The 18418-nt window shown below is 38.5% G+C and overlaps 1 protein-coding gene across 2 annotated transcripts in view; it reads right to left on the reverse strand.

Annotated features, from left to right (window-relative positions):
• plch2a (phospholipase C, eta 2a) overlaps positions 1–18418 on the reverse strand; it is an 88818-nt gene that overhangs the window by 23635 nt on the left and 46765 nt on the right. Inside the window, exons 6-16 of one of the 2 annotated variants that reach the window (XM_038281837.1) lie at positions 18260–18367; positions 18008–18013; positions 14909–15064; positions 7935–8033; positions 7317–7417; positions 6875–6963; positions 5761–5943; positions 4908–5015; positions 4709–4833; positions 3550–3634; positions 1169–1315 (exon numbers count right to left, since the gene is read on the reverse strand). In XM_038281837.1, coding sequence (XP_038137765.1) covers positions 1169–1315; positions 3550–3634; positions 4709–4833; positions 4908–5015; positions 5761–5943; positions 6875–6963; positions 7317–7417; positions 7935–8033; positions 14909–15064; positions 18008–18013; positions 18260–18367 — 1207 coding nt within the window. The remainder of the gene's footprint in view (positions 1–1168; positions 1316–3549; positions 3635–4708; positions 4834–4907; positions 5016–5760; positions 5944–6874; positions 6964–7316; positions 7418–7934; positions 8034–14908; positions 15065–18007; positions 18014–18259; positions 18368–18418) is intronic. The other variant, XM_038281844.1, reaches the window with a different exon arrangement.

Genomic DNA, 18418 nt, shown 5'->3' on the forward strand with positions numbered 1-18418 from the left:
GCACCAGAATGCTGACATTTTGGACAAAGAAAATAGGTGGTTTGAGAGGGGCGTGAAGGAAGCAATCTATGTTAAGAAAGAAAAACAACCTTAAACAGAGACGGTGGACTCGGGTGACATTCTTTTGAGGACCAGACGGCTAAGCAGGCTAACAGAAGAAGCAAAATGACCCCAAAGGGGTCCAAAGGGGTGGACCCATTCGTCCATTTCAATTTGCATGTTGTCTAAGCAAAAACAAGGCTTTGTTTAGGCTACTGTATGAAGCAACTCAACACTATATCCCGGGATAGGATGCGAAAAGTCTTCAAACTTGGAAATAAAGTCCAGTGGATTGTTTTTTTTTTTTTTTTACTTTTTTGGAATGACTATGACCTGGATGACTGAGAATCTTTACCAGCAACTTTCAGACATGTTTAGACCCATGGTCTGGTTTTAGTTTAATCGAAAACAAGGGTCCAAATTCAAGGAGCTCGGGCCACAACTGGCCCCTCTCAACAATGTAGACGCATTGGATGAAAGACTAAAGGCTTGTTTCAAGTGTACAAAGTGGCTAAATACCAATGCATTGTATGTTTTGTAAATGATACAACATCAAGGGTTTCATTCCTGCCGCCACCAGACTCTATAATGCTGCACTATAACCACAATAATTCCTGTAACAACCACTGTGCAGCCATATTATAGTTTTTATTTATTGACTGTGCAATATTCTGTGCAATATGCTGAATGTGCAATATATGTGAATATAATAGTCATACCACTACCTCACCGTTGCTCCTTACCTACTACATTTTAACGTAAAAGTAAATCCACCTGTATATGTAGCCATCCGGATTGTACATTTTTTTTTTTTTTTTCTTATTTTTATTTTGTTTTTCATTGTGTGCGATACATGTACACTTGCACCTTAATCCTTATTTATCTTGATATACTGTATATATATTGTTTATTGTTTATTCTTAATGCACCTTTTTCCTCCTTGTTTACACCTTCTTTGACTTCTATGCCAATATGTGACAAGTGAATTTCTCCGCTGTGAGATCAATAAAGCTCATCTAATCATCTAATCTAATACAAATCTTAGTGTTTGCTTGAACACAATGATACTGAAGTGGCCCCCTATAAAGTTTGACACCTCTGATCTAAAATGAGCGTAACAGATTTTTACCTGGCATCATGCTGTGGAAGGCGATGGTGCGCTGCCCGATGAAGTCTTGGCCAATTGGGTCATGATCCCACACAAGGAAACGTACAAGGGCCAGCTCTGGCATGTGAACCGTAAAGACCAGAGTCTCCTCCCACATTGGATTGAAGCCTAGAAAAGCGAGCCAAGTGAGGGAACATAGTATGTAGTGAGAGGGGGGAAAATGGAAAAGAGGGGAGACGGAGTTCACAGCAGAACATGTGCGATAAATTAATGGACATAATGGAGACAAATATTAAGATAGGAAAATAACAGCTCGACACTCATCACTTATTCAGTGTGTGGATTAAACAAGGTGGAGCAGCACTGCTCCAGCACCACAAACAATGAAATCATAAATCCCAGCAACAATATACAAATCCTCTGTATCCAGAGACACCGTCTCAGTGAGTGACAGCAAACTGAGATTATCATGTGATCCATCATTTGCCAGTTAGCAAACAGTGAAACAATGTTTTACACTGCAAAAATAATCTAGAAAGAAATAACATTTCTTAAACTAAGTGTACCGTAATTTTTGGACTATAAGCCGCACCTGAATATAAGCTGCAGGTTTTTTTATGTTTAATTACCATATGGTTCGTGCACAGAGAGGATTGTCGGGAAAGAGGCAACTGTTTGGGGAAGCTCCTATTTATTAACATCTCAACACAATTTTTCATATTTGCATAGGTTAACTGTTTAGTGCAGTAGACACTCACATTTATTAACTGGTATGTTTGTTCTCCATAATGAGGGTGTCACACAAACTATCTTGCGCTCGCCATGTCCGTCTTTCTGGCTGTTGTTCTGTCTCGTACCACTCGCGGTAGAAGTCTGCTTGCAGAGGATCTCCGCATTCCCGCGCGCGCAGCTACTGTACTTGTGTGTTAAAGCAAATGTGACGTCAACATGGTGGGTGGTAAAATCCATAGATTTAGGTATTACCCTAGTGCAGTGTTGGGAAAGTTCTCTTTCTACGTGAACTAGTTCAAAGTTCAGTTCACACATTTTAAAATGAACTAGTTCAGTTCATAGTTCATAATTCAAAATTTTGAACTAAGTTCACAGTTCCAAAAAATGAACTAGTTCAATTCTTTTTTTTTTTTTTCATATATTGCTCAATTACACCATAGCCTACTGTAGAACCACAGACAGCAATTATTTTATCAGTTGTAACTCTGAAACTGTGCGTCAGATTTCATCTTTATATCCAGTTTTGAATCCTTATCCAACCAGGGTTTACATTAGCATTGAGGGGACAGCATTTCCCCATTGCTGCTTTAACGCTTTGTTGCTGTCCATTCACTTCACACTAGTAGCAGCTGCAGCTTTCACCCCTACAGTATATTCTCAAAAACATCAGGAAAAATGTGCTGCTTGAATGGTCTTTTTTATGTGGAATTATTAAAAGAAAAACAGGAAAGTAGTCTTTAAGGTGCAAATGTTTTTTTAATTTTAATATTTTTTTCAATTTGAAATTCCATTGCAGTACATACTAAAAAGGAATCCTGGAAAATTATACCAGGCAGGTTTAACAAACAAGTTACATGAATAGTAAAACCCTTAAGAACATTTTACTAACACAAACTGAGGGACCAGGCTGAGGTAGGAATTTAAGGTTACTGAAGTACGGATTTTTTTACTGAAAGCCGGCGGGCAAAGTTAGCAGAGAAATGTAAGATTGTTGCCATCATCCTCACCGACCACCTGGTCATAAAACTGTTTTAAGTGATCACACTGCTGCTTTGTCGCATCCACGGTCGCCTCCATGCTGCTGTAGCTTCCACGCTGCATTTTGTTTTGATGACGCACGCGGCTGTAGGCTACGACGCTGGTAGCTGGTGTTGCCAGATTGGGTGTTTTTCCCGCTACATATTAAGGCCTGTTTACGGTGTGATTTAGCCGGGGTTTCGCCTGGAGGGCTCTATAGAAATCTGGCAACCTATTGAACGGAGCTGAACTGAGAGAGCGTGCCGTTCACAGACACCAGAATGAACGAGTTCACAATAACGTTCATCAGGCAGTAATGCAGTGCGTTCAGTTCACGTTCGCCCAAAATATGAACGAGTTCATGAACTTTTGTTCAATAAACACGTTCAAGCACAACACTGCCCTAGTGGCTGTAAGCTGTAAAAGTCCATAGATAAGCCGCATTGTTATATAAGCCACAAGGTCGAAAAATGCGGAAAAAGTCGCGGCTTATAGTCAGAAAATTACGGTATTTACCCCTAATAAGATCATTAGATAATATATGCTTGAAACAGATTAATAAATTTTAAGCAATTTAAGAAAAAATAAATGTACTTAAAAAAAAAATACTTATTAAGATTTCATTTTTTTGCAATTTATGATTTCTAACTCACCATTATCATCCACCACTCTGGTCTGCTCTTTGCAGCAATCAACAGGAAGGCCGATGATCTCCACCTCCACAAACGGATCAATGATCTGAAAGAACAGTCAGAATGCCATTTAGGAGGAAACAGAAAAATTTAAAACTTTGTCATCTGGCTGGGCGTATATTAATGCCGTAAATATGGCCACAATTCCCTCCTTTGTTGGTTTAATTATGTGTTTGTATTAGAAAATGGCATCCATCTTATCTTTTCTAAGCTGGTGTCTCTCCTAAGCTAAATCATTAAAGGAGAAGCATTTATTCTACTATAAATTGACCTGGGTTCTACAGGAGGAGACATTACTGTCTAATATCGCCACAAACCAGATGAAAAAAAAAATCTGACTGAATGCATTGTTCCAAATGCTATAATAAGGAGGAGGACCTATGATAACACATGAAGGACGGTGGACAGCCTGCATAGAGGTAGAAAAATGGTTGCCTGGACACAACTTGGACCTAAACTACAGCGCTCCATTTCTTTTTTTTTTTTACAGGTGTTTCTAGGACAACAGGATGCCTCATTTAAATCTGCACATGAAGAAAGCAAATAAAAGTGCATTTTGTGGTTCTGGCCTTTTTAACCGTGTTTGAGTCTAGCTGGACGAACTGACAGCTAACATTCTTCCTCCAGGACAAAGTGTTAGCTTATGCTGTCCTATATCCTGGTGCTGTAATCAATCTGACTTTAGACCTGATGCCGTATTGAAAGACCGCTGCCACCTTTGGCAAAGTAACACAGTTGATGTCATGGACACTGGACATGCTCTGGTGGATAGAAATCATCGCTGACAGACTCTTTGTTCGCTCCCATGGCTGCATGGCAGCCAATAAAAGTAACATGTTTGATCTACTACATCTGAAGGAAAATGCTTTAAATAAAAATGCCGTCTGGTTCATTGTAACTTACTGATGGATGTACAGGAGCTTTTTGCTCTTTACCTTTATTCACAGGACTTGTGTTAACCTGAGCGGACAATTGGGGCTTTCTTCAACATTTCAACAATGAGCATTTAATGGGACCCAGTGTACGGGGGGAGGGGTGTAATCTGGGGCTACAAACATGAGGAGGATGGAGTTTACTAACAGAGTAAAAGGGACTAAAAAGACTAATGGATTTTTGTTACCTCTCCTCTGTCTCCTAGCATTGAGTCTTTGGGTTTAGGCAGCTGTTGTCCACTGATTATCTTTAAAATCAGCTGTTTCTTCATCCGACCAGGCAGCGGGTCATCCAGGTTTGGATTAAAGGCACCTATGGTGGGTAGAAAACATTTGTCCCGATGTTCTGATAAACTGGCTGGGAAAAAAAGTTATTAACTTACAGACCTTCACACATGCAGGAGGGTTTGAGGATGTAGCCACAGTTGCCATTGCTGTAGAATTTTGCTCGGTTGAGCTGAAGGACTCGCCCCTCCGACTGATAGTTGAGAGCAACTGAAATCAAAGTAATATGCTGGTAAAGATTCTCATCCAGGTCATAGTCATTCCAAAAAAGTAAAAAAAAAAAAAACAATCCACTGGGCTTTGTTTCCAAGTTTGAAGACTTTTTCACTGCCCATCCAGGAAGCTTTTCCAAATCAAATGTCAGAAATAGCGTTGAGTTGCTTTATACAGTAGCCCAACAAAGCCTTGTTTTGAAGAAAGAAAAACCAACCTTAAACAGAGGGGGTGGACTCAGATTTCAGCTTTCAAAAACCTGCAATGCAGCAATTGAGTTGATCCCTTCCTGCCATCATTGCAACCCCAACCCCTTTACAGGGGAACAGAAGACCAAGCCTATTCAGCCAGGCAAACAGTTCTCTTTAATAACCCCCCTTTCAGAGACATAGACAGGTATGGGGCATTGCAGGCCAACAAAAGAAGCCAAACGACCCCCATTCCAAAAGGGTGGACCTGATCGTATTTTTCAATTTGCATTTTGTCTAAGCAAAAACAAGGCTTTGTTCGGCTACTGTATAAAGCCTTGAACTCAATGTTATTTCTGACATTTGAATCGAAAAAGCTTCCGGGATGGGAAGCGAAATGTCTTCAAACTTGGAAACAAAGGCCGGTGGATTGTTTTTTTTTTTTTACTTTCTTGCAATGTAATCAAAGTAATGTTATATAGAATATGAGATGTAAAACTGGAAAAATAAAATAGTGTTCATTTTAATCTAAGGTAAATGAGCTGAGATCCTACCAAGCTGGCAGCCAGAGTTCCAGAAAGGCTGAGGGTTGAAATTAGACGAATCTACACGGTAGGAGGAAGGATAGATCCGGGAGAGCTGGCGCTGGTTAAACTGGATCAGGGAAGTCGCTTTCTGCTGCATCAACTGATGAGCTTTGGTCTCGCTCAGAGAAGACACCTGCCAGCTGCAGTTAGCTGCAATACAACAAGCGGAACAGTGAAACTCACATGGATTTCACACTACAAAAAAAATAAGAGTATTTAATATACAAGGAGTGTTCACCCCTAACCCACTTCCAGTTGTTTGATGTACCTGAAATTTTGTATGTGCAAATATTTATCTCTCTATAGATCAAGTGGCAAATTACAGCTCTGGACTAATTGGAGTTTCTGATTTACAGCTGGTTGAAGCGAGTCAAGTCTGAAATGGAGCCTGCTGAGCAGTGATCTGGTTTTATTTGAAAGGATGCACACCGCTGGAGTCTTTTAATGAAAAGACCATATGATGGGGCATCATCACACCAAGTTATTTTCATTTCATTTGCCACTTAATCTATAGAATATAAATAATTGTACATGCAAAATGTCAGCTAGGTCAAACTACTAGAAGGTTGTGAGGGGCGTTAGTTACTGAATGTCCCTCGTATAACTGAATATTTCACTGTAGCTAAGGAGCAGTTTCAAGCAGTGAGTATTTTCGCTACAACGCCATCCTAGGCTTCTCACTTCAGACAAACTAAAGGGAAAGTTTCCACTTATTAAAACCTTTCCTTGATTATTTGAACTACAGTTTACTGAAGTTAAGATACTGTTTTAAATTGCTGCAGTTTGTTAAGCAATAAGTTAAGATACTTAGCTTTAAATTGGCTTATTTTGAAAATATTCAAAATAAGCCGATTTAAAACTAAGAAAATCAAGAAATACACTTTCAGATCATGGGTTTGGTTTTATACAACCTGTTCCTGATGGATAATTTCACTAGAAAACCCCCGTAAAAATAAAAAAAAATATCCACTGGACTTGGTTTCTAAGTCCAGTGGTAATTTTTGAATTTTTACGGAATGACTATGACCTGGATGACTGAGAACCTTCATCAGCATATTGCACTCCACTAGAAAACAATCACCTTGTGCCTCAATATCATATAGACCAACGGAGCAGGTGTACTTCACCAGATCAGACAGAGCTCTTGAAAGCTTCATGGTCTTTTTCTTTCTGTGGGGCCAAGAAAAAGGGTGAGACATCATGAACCCTGCTAAAAAAAAATTATTAAAAAGAGAAGTTTATGAAAGCATAATTTTTATAATGAATACATGAAGTAAGCTTTTAAAAACAAAACAACCACATAAAAGACAAAGCAGGAAAGTGGAGAGTAATGCCTCTTTTACTATATGCAGACTTGTTTCAGTGCGTCCAGCTGTGGGCTGTTCACTTAGAAGTAAAACATTTTCTTTGAGGCCACAGGAGATAGAAACCCATCTATAATCCTCACTGACAGTCCCAAAAAGATCCTCTTACTGGCCTCCAGGATAAACACTGGAGTAAAGTGGTTTGTCTCTGACACATACTTGCTATGGTGGAGCGCGGCGCGGGAAGTGCTGCTTGTGCTCTCCTGGTCTGTGTCTGTGTCTTCGAAGCTTGATGTCTTCTTCAACTTGGACAACTTTTTCTGTTAAAAGATTTAGCAGGTTACCTGACAAGTAAGTCTGATTTAAAGATAGAAATAAATAATTGCAGAGCCAAAAATGTTCAATGTGCTTATAATACCCATGCCTCAGTGAGTATTACATTACAGTCGTAGCTATTCAAAATTTCCCCACTTTCCCTGAAGGGCCCTTGGCTGGGCCCCAAAGATTATTTTTCAAACATCAATCTTTGAACTAAAATATTCTGTCATGATTTGTGGACATTAAAATCTAAAGAGAAGCGCCTTCTGCTGGTCAGACCCTGTAATTCAGTGAAAGGGTGGGGTCAGAGTAAAATAAATCTGCACGCCCAAGAGAAGGAGGGGGGGCTCCAGTGGCTGGAAGTTAGCTGCCGTTCGGCTGGCGTTTGACTGGGAGGGGCCATTTTGAATCGCTGCTGCTGTACATGGGAGCTTTGGCACAAATAACTTTATTTAATTTCATTTATAGACCAATTCTGATGTAGAAAATGGAGTTAGGAGGTATGGAAATAGGACCTACCTTGCGTTTAGAGAAGCTCCCAATGAAGGAGCGGCTGGTGCGTTTAGTGCTGCTGGGATTGGCCTCATCTGCTGTGTCTGTCCCGTCGTCACTTTTACCCTGAAAACGGTTAGAAAATGTGTGTTTGCTGAGAAGCATTTACAACACAAATGTAATCGTTCCCACAGAGCAAACCTACAGAGAATAAGTTGTTCATCATTCGACACTTGGAGTGATCTAAGAGTAAAGCTGGCTGTATTTTTCCATTAAAATGAAAAAACAAAAAACAAAAAGCACATTTATTTTGTAAAACACCCTGAAGCTGCTTCAAACTTTTCACTGCTGTTCAAACAAAGGATCAGTTTTTAATCAGAGTAAAACTCTGGGTCTAAGAAAATTGCTGACTATTGCACTGGACCCTCATGGTTTATACACACTTTGAGCTGTAAGACTTTCAACGTTGGGTGAAAGTGTGCAGTAATCCAGGCAACAAACAATTTCAGTCGACTATAAACTTCCTAAACCTCACTAAATATCACAGAATTTTACCTTCATAAGGGAGCATCAAACCAGAGGTTTTTAATGGGTTGAAGGCTGAAACTGAACCACATATTGCCTCATATATCAGGTAAAACACCCCAAATGGGTTTACTTTGGTCAGGTGAGGTACAACTATAGAGAGAGACAGACAGGATAAGTGATGACACTCTGAATGCCATTGAGAATCAGAATGAAATCAGACCAACTGGTAAATCTTTTGCTGATTCAGTGGGTCCTAGTTTCCTCAATGCAGGTGGAGTATGGAGGATTGATACCATGGATTGGTTTCTATGAGGTGCCCCCAGAGACATAAATCAGAATTAACTTGCATATACACATATTAAATTACACTCTTCCATATAATATACTGAAAACCTCACACAAACACTAGTAAAAAGCTCTCACATAAACTAGTGAAAACATTTACCTCTTATATAATCTACTCAAAAGCTCTCATACAAAGTAGTGAGAACTGTTCATATAAACTGGTGAAAAGCTTTACCTTTCATACACACTACTAGAAAGCTTTCATATACACTATTAGAAAGCTCTCATATACACTACTAGAAAGCTTTCATATACACTATTAGAAAGCTCTCATATACACTATTAGAAAGCTCTCATATACACTATTAGAATGCTCTCATATACACTATTAGAACGCTCTCATACACACTACTAGAAAGCTCTCATATACACTATTAGAACGCTCTCATATACACTATTAGAAAGCTCTAATATACACTATTAGAACGCTCTCATATACACTATTAGAAAGCTCTCATATACACTATTAGAATGCTCTCATATACACTATTAGAATGCTCTCATATACACTATTAGAACGCTCTCATACACACTACTAGAAAGCTCTCATACACACTACTAGAAAGCTCTCATATACACTATTAGAACGCTCTCATATACACTATTAGAACGCTCTCATATACACTATTAGAACGCTCTCATATACACTATTAGAACGCTCTCATACACACTACTAGAAAGCTCTCATATACACTATTAGAACGCTCTCATATACACTATTAGAAAGCTCTCATATACACTATTAGAACGCTCTCATACACACTACTAGAAAGCTCTCATACACACTACTAGAAAGCTCTCATATACACTATTAGAAAGCTCTCATATACACTATTAGAACGCTCTCATATACACTATTAGAACGCTCTCATATACACTATTAGAACGCTCTCATACACACTACTAGAAAGCTCTCATATACACTATTAGAACGCTCTCATATACACTATTAGAAAGCTCTCATATACACTATTAGAACGCTCTCATACACACTATTAGAAAGCTAAAATATATGGTCCCCCTCCTTTAATTTAGGCAAACATTGCTCAAATATCACCGAATCCAGATGGTTTGTTGTTGATGAAGAGAGGAATAAACACAGTTTAAGATTTGCAGCTAAATTAATTTGTTTCTATATTATGGAACTGCTATCAGGCACTTCCCATCATCTTATATCAGTAATAAAAAATTATAAATACAAATTTGGTATTTGGTGACTTGACTTTTATTTCTGTCAGGCTAAAGTGAAAAAACTTGGAAAGAGACTGATTCTCTTGGCGTTTAAAATAACAACACAAAACAGCATAAGAAAACCGCATTTATTTTTTTTATTTTACAATTTTGTAAACAACAGCGGCTGATTAAACTAAATGTCTCAACCTTGTATAATTTTACGACTTTTTATTTAACCAAGAAATGATCCGAAAGGCCTGGGAAATGATCAGATCCGCTTATGTGGCTGCAATGCGCGGCGCGCTCCCGACACAGGTGGAACAGATTTTCACATGGGAACAGAATTTCGCACAACACCGGAAAAGGATCTCTGTTGAAGCAAAAACATAAAAAATAAAGTCGAGTAATGCCCATGCTTCTGTGAGTTGTTTAGCGGATAGCTGAGCATGAATCAATAATTTTATTTGATACAATTTCGGCCGGAGATAGCACAAAATGTACGGAGCTAGCCAGAATGACCTCCGTTTAAAACAACTTCCGGTGTAATGACGGTCCTTCCTGTTTCACTGAAACACCTTCCGTTTCTACTGAAATCCGCTAATAGCTTTTCAGTAGTGTGTATGAGAGCTTTCTAGTAGCGTGTATGAGAGCGTTCTAATAGTGTTTATGAGAGCGTTCTAATAGTGTATATGAGAGCGTTCTAGTAGTGTTTATGAGAGCGTTCTAATAGTGTTTATGAGAGCGTTCTAGTAGTGTATATGAGAGCTTTCTAATAGTGTATATGAGAGCGTTCTAATAGTGTATATGAGAGCATTCTAATAGTGTATATGAGAGCGTTCTAATAGTGTTTATGAGAGCGTTCTAATAGTGTTTATGAGAGCGTTCTAATAGTGTATATGAGAGCGTTCTAATAGTGTATATGAGAGCGTTCTAATAGTGTATATGAGAGCTTTCTAATAGTGTATATGAGAGCGTTCTAATAGTGTTTATGAGAGCGTTCTAATAGTGTTTATGAGAGCGTTCTAATAGTGTATATGAGAGCGTTCTAATAGTGTTTATGAGAGCGTTCTAATAGTGTTTATGAGAGCGTTCTAATAGTGTATATGAGAGCGTTCTAATAGTGTATATGAGAGCTTTCTAATAGTGTTTATGAGAGCGTTCTAATAGTGTTTATGAGAGCTTTCTAATAGTGTATATGAGAGCTTTCTAATAGTGTATATGAGAGCTTTCTAATAGTGTATATGAGAGCATTCTAATAGTGTATATGAGAGCGTTCTAATAGTGTTTATGAGAGCGTTCTAATAGTGTATATGAGAGCGTTCCAGTAGTGTATATGAGAGCGTTCTAATAGTGTATATGAGAGCGTTCCAGTAGTGTATATGAGAGCTTTCTAATAGTGTATATGAGAGCGTTCTAATAGTGTATATGAGAGCGTTCCAGTAGTGTATATGAGAGCGTTCTAATAGTCTATATGAGAGCGTTCTAGTAGTGTGTATGAAAGGTAAAGCTTTTCACCAGTTTATATGAACAGTTCTCACTACTTTGTATGAGAGCTTTTGAGTAGATTATATAAGAGGTAAATGTTTTCACTAGTTTATGTGAGAGCTTTTTACTAGTGTTTGTGTGAGGTTTTCAGTATATTATATGGAAGAGTGTAATTTAATATGTGTATATGCAAGTTAATTCTGATTTATGTCCCTGGGGGCACCTCATAGGTTTCCACCGAGCCCTGGCCAATCATGCTTAGTCCTTTCTTTGTCAAAGTATGTGGCCTCCATTATTTCCCCAACATGTTCTTCATTTCATTTCAGTATGGATATCAGACAGGATTTACTTTTTAAACTGCATCTAAAGAGTTTGTGAAGAGTTTTTCTTTGACAGTGCATTTATTTAAAGGAGAAGTCCGGTCATATTCAGAATTCAGACTTCTGAAAGTACTTTAAATATGAGATTATTACATACTGTTCAATGAATGATAAGTGTTTTAATTAAGATGAATTTTAATTTGAATGTGCTTTACTGGAGGCATCCATGTTTGTCAAAGAACACTACTGCCACCTACTGGTTTGTGACGTCACGGTGCGGTATCGGCTGTTGATCAAGTCCCAGTGCTGTATCTGGTGTTTGTCACAACGCGCTATTATCCAAGTCATCTTGAAAACATTCTTCTTCCAAATGTTGGCTACATATTACGTGTTTTTTCTCTGGCCAACGACCAACCCGTCCGTGGAGGATCAGGAATCAGAAAGGTGGAATAACTTTTTTTTTCACTTTTACCCGATGTATTCCAACATCCAGCTGATAGGTTGTTCAATTCATAAATACTTTATTAATCCCACAGGGAAATTAAATGTTGCAGTAACTCATTATTTAAAAAGGAGAAGTCTGGTTATATTCAGAATTCAAAATCTTAAGTTAAAAAGTGTTTTAAATAAGAGTCATTTTCATTAGAATGTGCTTTACTGGAGGCATCCATGTTTGTCAAAGAACACTACTGCCACCTACTGGTTTGTGACGTCACGGTGCGGTATTGGCTGTTGATCAAGTCCCAGTGCTGTATCTGGTGTTTGTCACAACGCGTTATTATCCAAGTCAACTTGAAAACATTCTTCTTCCAAATGTTGGCTACATATTACGGGTTTTTTCTCTGGCCAGAAGTTCGATGGCAAATCCTCCCTCTTCAAGTTGGCGATCCAACGACCAACCCGTCCGTGGAGGATCAGGAATCAGAAAGGTTGAATAACTCTTTTTTTTTTCACTTTTACCCGATGTATTCCAGCATCCAGCTGCCATGCACGTGGGCATTGTCAGTTTCACTATAGCTCTGGTGAATTTCAATGGTGAAGTCCTCTGGAAATCTTCAATAATTGCTGTTGATTGCAGATGTGTCTAGTAGTTCCCATTGATTTAGCTTGGAAAGCGGGGAGAATGGCGCTAGGCTTACCGCACCGTGACATCACTGCTGTAAGATGGCAGGAGGGAGGGGTTTTACTGAGTAACGCTAAATTAATTAAATCACTGCAAACTTATTAGTTTTAGGTATAAATAATGATCCATTAATTATTCCTTGCTGAGTATAGTTTTCCTTTAATACAAAAATCATAAGCAGGGACATTTTTTGATACTGGAATAAGTTAGTGATGCTTTCAACTATTCTGAGTCCCCTTTAAAAGATCCCATCTTTGGCAAAATTGCCATAAAATTGAGAAAAGGAAGAGGAGAAATGTCTCCTGTTGGTTCAGCTCTGGTAAAAGAAAAGTGAAGGACCAAAAGATAAAATTGGTTTCAGGATCACAGGATAAAGAGGCAGATTAAGGAGCTCACTGCTGTGCAGATTGATGCAGCTCTCCCACTGCATTTTAGAACCAGCCTGGAATGTGAGAAGCTCTACGAGCTGCAATCAGAACCAGAGAGGAGATGGTAGCAACACAAGAGAACTGCTGGCTACTAACAATACAGCTAGTAAGGATTCGCCTAAAGAACATCCTCCCTCTATGCTTACAGATTAGATATCAATGTGCTTTATCTTTTCAAAAGTATGTCTAAAAAAACAAAAAAATTATGTTAAAAATAAAAAGTATTCTCTAGAAATTAAAATGATCTTAAGCTGTTAGTAAACAGTAACATTTTTATTGATTATTTAAAACCTGAATAAATTTCCATTACTAGAGATTAATTTTTTAAACCTACCCAGCTGCTGAATCTAATCATTTTTCCTCTATGAGGATGATAAAGATGAACTTATCTTCCTAACAATAACAGTATGATTGTTCTACAGGTTTGTGAGTTTGTTTAATCTATTGTTTAAGGGGTCAATCAGCCACTCAGCTTTCTCCGTTTCTTCCATCTCCTCTGCTCCTGAAACAATCTTACTGCTCTTAACATTTTTCCACTTTAGCAGCTGGGGTGCTTTGTGAATAACTTCTATAGTATTGTGGTAAAACTAAGATGCCACCAGAAGCTACTCTTCTATCTTAGGATTTTTTTATGAATCGGGCCCTGACATCTGCTGTGGTTTTCTCCACAGCCTCATAGGGCTCCTGGTTTTTTAATTTTCCACTAAGAGGAAAGGAAGAAGCTAATAATAAAATCTCCCACCAGTAAATAAAAGCTTTTTGTGAAATTGTGCCGGAATCGGTTTAATCTTTAAATTAAAACAGGTTGCCGGCGACCTGTCCAGGGTGTACCCCGCCTTTCGCCCATTGACTGCTGGAGATAGGCACCAGCACCCCTCGCGACCCCACTCGGGATAAGCGTGTCAGATAATGGATGGATGGATGGATGGTTGGGTTTAAACTTTAAGGTTTCAATTTGAATTGGCATAGAAACTCAGGTCTTCACCATTTAATTTCAACATTTTGCTTCAGTTCTCCATCTCCTTCTGCATCCATTTAAACATATTTGTATTATTTTGTTACTTTAGAGTAAAGAATAATTTAAACTTGATTTGGTATAAATATGTTTTTAGCCAATAAAAAAAACAGAAAAACATAACTATTAGTAAAGCAATGGTTGAGCAGATTCTTCCTGCTGAGGAGACTGAGGTCTTTAGGAGTGCAGGGGACGCTGCTAAAGACCTTGTAGTCATCCTCTAATTTCCGCTATTTTCAAATATCCATTACTGTAAAAATGTCCATAGCTGTATATTGGTTATTTATTCTCCAGGTGGAGTTTTATATTGTTAAAACACTTTATAGTACAGTATTTTATTGTTTATCTTTTAACTCTTAAGTAGTATGTTAATCTTATACATATACAATGTTTTCTATAATATTTTCGCTGCTGTAAACACCAGAATGTCCCCATTGTGGGACAATAAAGGGATTTTCTATTCTATTCTAACTTTCATCTGTTCTCAATAACAATGAATAAATGTCAAATGTGTTATGATGACCCTGAAGGGACCAGAAATTCTTTGCCAAATAATAAGCTTCAAAGCATAGTGATTACTGTACCTTGCCGTCACCCTTTTCCGGGTTCTTCCCACTCGGTGGGAGGCCTGCGATGGTGAAGCTGTCTGGGTCCTCTCGGTCGCGGATCTTTGACTCTTTCATCAGGCTGTCCAGTTTTTTCTTAGCCATGTTTTCCACCTGCTTCCTGTTAGCTGATGTCTGTAGGACAGGGCAGCAGTTGAAGGTCAAACGATAAGAACAATACTGTAGAGAGGTGTTTATGATTGGTTAATAATGGTCAGTTTAGTTCTGGAGGTCTTCCCACTTTGAAAGGCTGCCATGTTCTATACATGGGATTCACAGCAGAAAAAACTTGGTCAAACGATTTTGTCTTGTATCATTTCATGAAAATTGCTCTACAGAGCAGCTAAGACCTGTGGGTAAAGCTTCAAAAAGATGAGGCGAGTCAAATCAAGCGTTTTCTGGAGTGTGAGGTTTCTTAAAGTTCTATATATTTTTTCACTGAACATTCTTCAACTTTTTCCAGAAATGTAGCTTTATTTCTAGTTAATTAGCAGTGGAGGCTGGTCAATAGAGGGCGCAGCCCCACCCACCCAGTGACCTTGATTCAGACATAAAAAAACAAATAAAAATTAAATCATAAATTTAAAATATTTAAAAATATATGAATATATTTTTTAGATTTACAAGATAAATATTTAATCTTTACTGGTGAGCAAAGCTGTTTCGTCCGTCTTCGGATTGGTGACGTATTTTCGTTGTGGGGCGCAAAATTTTTTTAGCTTTAGGCTCTCTTTAAAAGTTGAACACAGGCAGTAGCTCCTCTGCAATGCAAAAGGAAAAGGGAGCTAAGGGCGGAGGAGAGCTGCACCCAGAGCGGACAGGAACTGTCGTCAAAGTCTTCGTGCGGCTGATTGACAGGTCAAGACGCCAAAGTGAAATCACTCAAGACAGATGGCGACGGTTCACACGGTCTTCTAGGACCTGTTTAACTACAAGGCTTGGCTAACTGCATGCAGCGAGGCTAACGCTTTATTCTGCTTTCCCGGTCTCCTTTTTCAAACACCAGGATCAGACCCCGCATGGATAAAGACAGCTAGGACTGATTTAAAGCACTTTTTAGAAAAGGCAAAGAATAATAACAATCTGGGATTCACATGGAAAATAAAATATAGGTAACATTTTCTCGGTGTTTGTTAATTTGCATATGTTGCTCTTAAATAAACATATTCTCAGAAAATGAATAGGTTTGATATATTTAAAAAATATAAACCTGACTAATAGTGTCACCATTACTAAACTGGTACATAATTTTTTTAGGTTTGTGACGCCATATCGGACCATGCAAAACACAGATTTGCCTTCACAAAGCCTTAGAAGGGCAAGATTTACGTTGTGGAATGGCCATTCCAATCTCCAGACCTGAATATTACTCAACATCTCTGGGATGATTTGAAGCAGGCTGTCTATGCTCAGCGACCATCAAACTTAACTGGACTGGAATTGTTTTGCAAAGAAGAATGGTTAAAATTCATGGCCTACTAAACTAGCCCCACCTGCCAGCGCCTAAAATCATTTTTGCCTGCGAGTGGTCTAGCCTAAATCAATCCTCCAGGCCATAGAACTGGCGGGCCAATCAAAACGCAGAGATGTGTTTTGAATAACTGGGTGCAAAGCAGGCGGGGTTTCGAGGGCGTGACGACAAAGCTGCATGAACCTGGAGAAAGCACAACAAGGAAGATGGCAACAACTATTGAGCAGCAGCATGCAATGCGGCAGCTGCAGCTTTCAATGGAGCGCTCCATTGAAAGTTAAAAGTTCTCTTTTCTGTTGCTGTAGTTCAATAAAAGTAGGTTTTAAGATCATTTGAGATGAGAATATTATACTTTAAAGCGTCACTATGTGGCCCATTGACCGATTTAATGCATTCTAGAAATGATAGCAGTGATCCCATTTAGTTCCTAAAACACCAGCCCTTTATAAAAATAAGAGATCATTAAAGGTCTATTAAAAAGAAATCATATTTCCAAAAATAAAATCAATTCTTTTGGAGGCACTAGAGAAGGAGGTGGAACCAAAATAAGTCTTTTAAGGTCCAGATATAATGGCGTAATACAGACTCAACTGACAGCCATATCCATCAAGATCTTTAACGAGTCTCTGTACCTGTGGGAGGTTCCCTAAAGCTTTAAATGCCTCCCTTCATTTCAGCACCACACAAACCTCTACTCTGTAAACAAACTGCAGGAGAAGTGTGGATTTGATACAATTAGTCAATGCCTTCACTGCAGCACCTTGTTCACAAGGTGCTGCCTCCCCTGGGAAGCATCTGCTCCTAAAAACAACCCATTAGCACCAGGAACGTGTTTGTCTAAATATTCACTACAATTACATCTTGTAGAGTTGCACTTAAAATGCCTTCAATGAAAACAAAGTTGAGCCAAAGTTAAATCCCTTTCTCATGCAACAAAGCTGATTCTGAACTCTGTACTTTGGTTTGAGTAATATGCACACGCATAGCTCGGCCACAAGATGGCAGAGTTGATTAATAATAATGATTTCATAATAAACAATGATGGAAAAAAAAGCATCAGTTTTGAAAAAGCCAAATCGAAGTCATATCCACACAGAAATAAGTTTAAGGAAATTTTTTGATAATATAATTAATAAAAACAATCTGACAATTAATTGAATAGTTCGTGTTTGAATGATTCTTCACTTTCTGGTGCAGTTTTTATGTATTAGTTCTGATTTCTATTTAGTTCAGATTTTTTTATTATTATTATTTTCAACATCAGACCTGTCCAAATGAGCAAACTACATGCAGACATTAAGGATTAAAATATTCTGTCAGTAAAAACTAAACTGTAACAGCAGCACCTCCTCAGAGTTAAGTTAAAACTAAAAGGCTCCAAGTGTTCTCTTCACACTTAATTTTCTTCAATTAAACATTCTCTGGTTTTGACAAACATTAAGATAATTCTTCCTAAATATGTGCATTTGCTTCTCTAGTCTCATGTATCCGAATAGCTCCTTCATAGAATCAGTTGATGCAGTTTTAGAGCAGACAACTTTAACAGGAAGGATGAGGCAGATGGGACATGACTGGGATGACTAAAGATGAAGTCTGAGATACGATACCTTCCACTTTGAAAGGAGTTAGCACACGTGCAGGAAGAGAGGAGAAGAAGAGAGGAGAGCAGGAAGTAAGACCAACCACTCGCACAAAGCAGGAACAAAGCAAACCAGGAGAACACTTTGTCAGCAAAGCCTGATACGAACATAAACCACTACAAACTGGAAACTCATGCCAAAATGAATACTTAATCTACTGAACACAGGAACACAACATCTGCTGGAAACTGACCAGAACACATCAAAGGGAGTACGTACATCTCCGTTCATCAGCTTACAGTCGTCTTCCATCTCATCAGCACTGTCCTCATCAGACACGTCTCCCTCCTCGGCGTTCTCATCAATATTTGGGGGCAGCTTCTTTCCCTGAAGGAGAAGTAGAAAACTTATTTCTATACACGGATGGAACTGTCCCAG

The sequence above is a fragment of the Cyprinodon tularosa genome, unplaced genomic scaffold (assembly GCF_016077235.1).
Source record: "Cyprinodon tularosa strain WSP-4 unplaced genomic scaffold, ASM1607723v1 ctg1037, whole genome shotgun sequence".
NCBI classification, from domain to species: domain Eukaryota; kingdom Metazoa; phylum Chordata; class Actinopteri; order Cyprinodontiformes; family Cyprinodontidae; genus Cyprinodon; species Cyprinodon tularosa.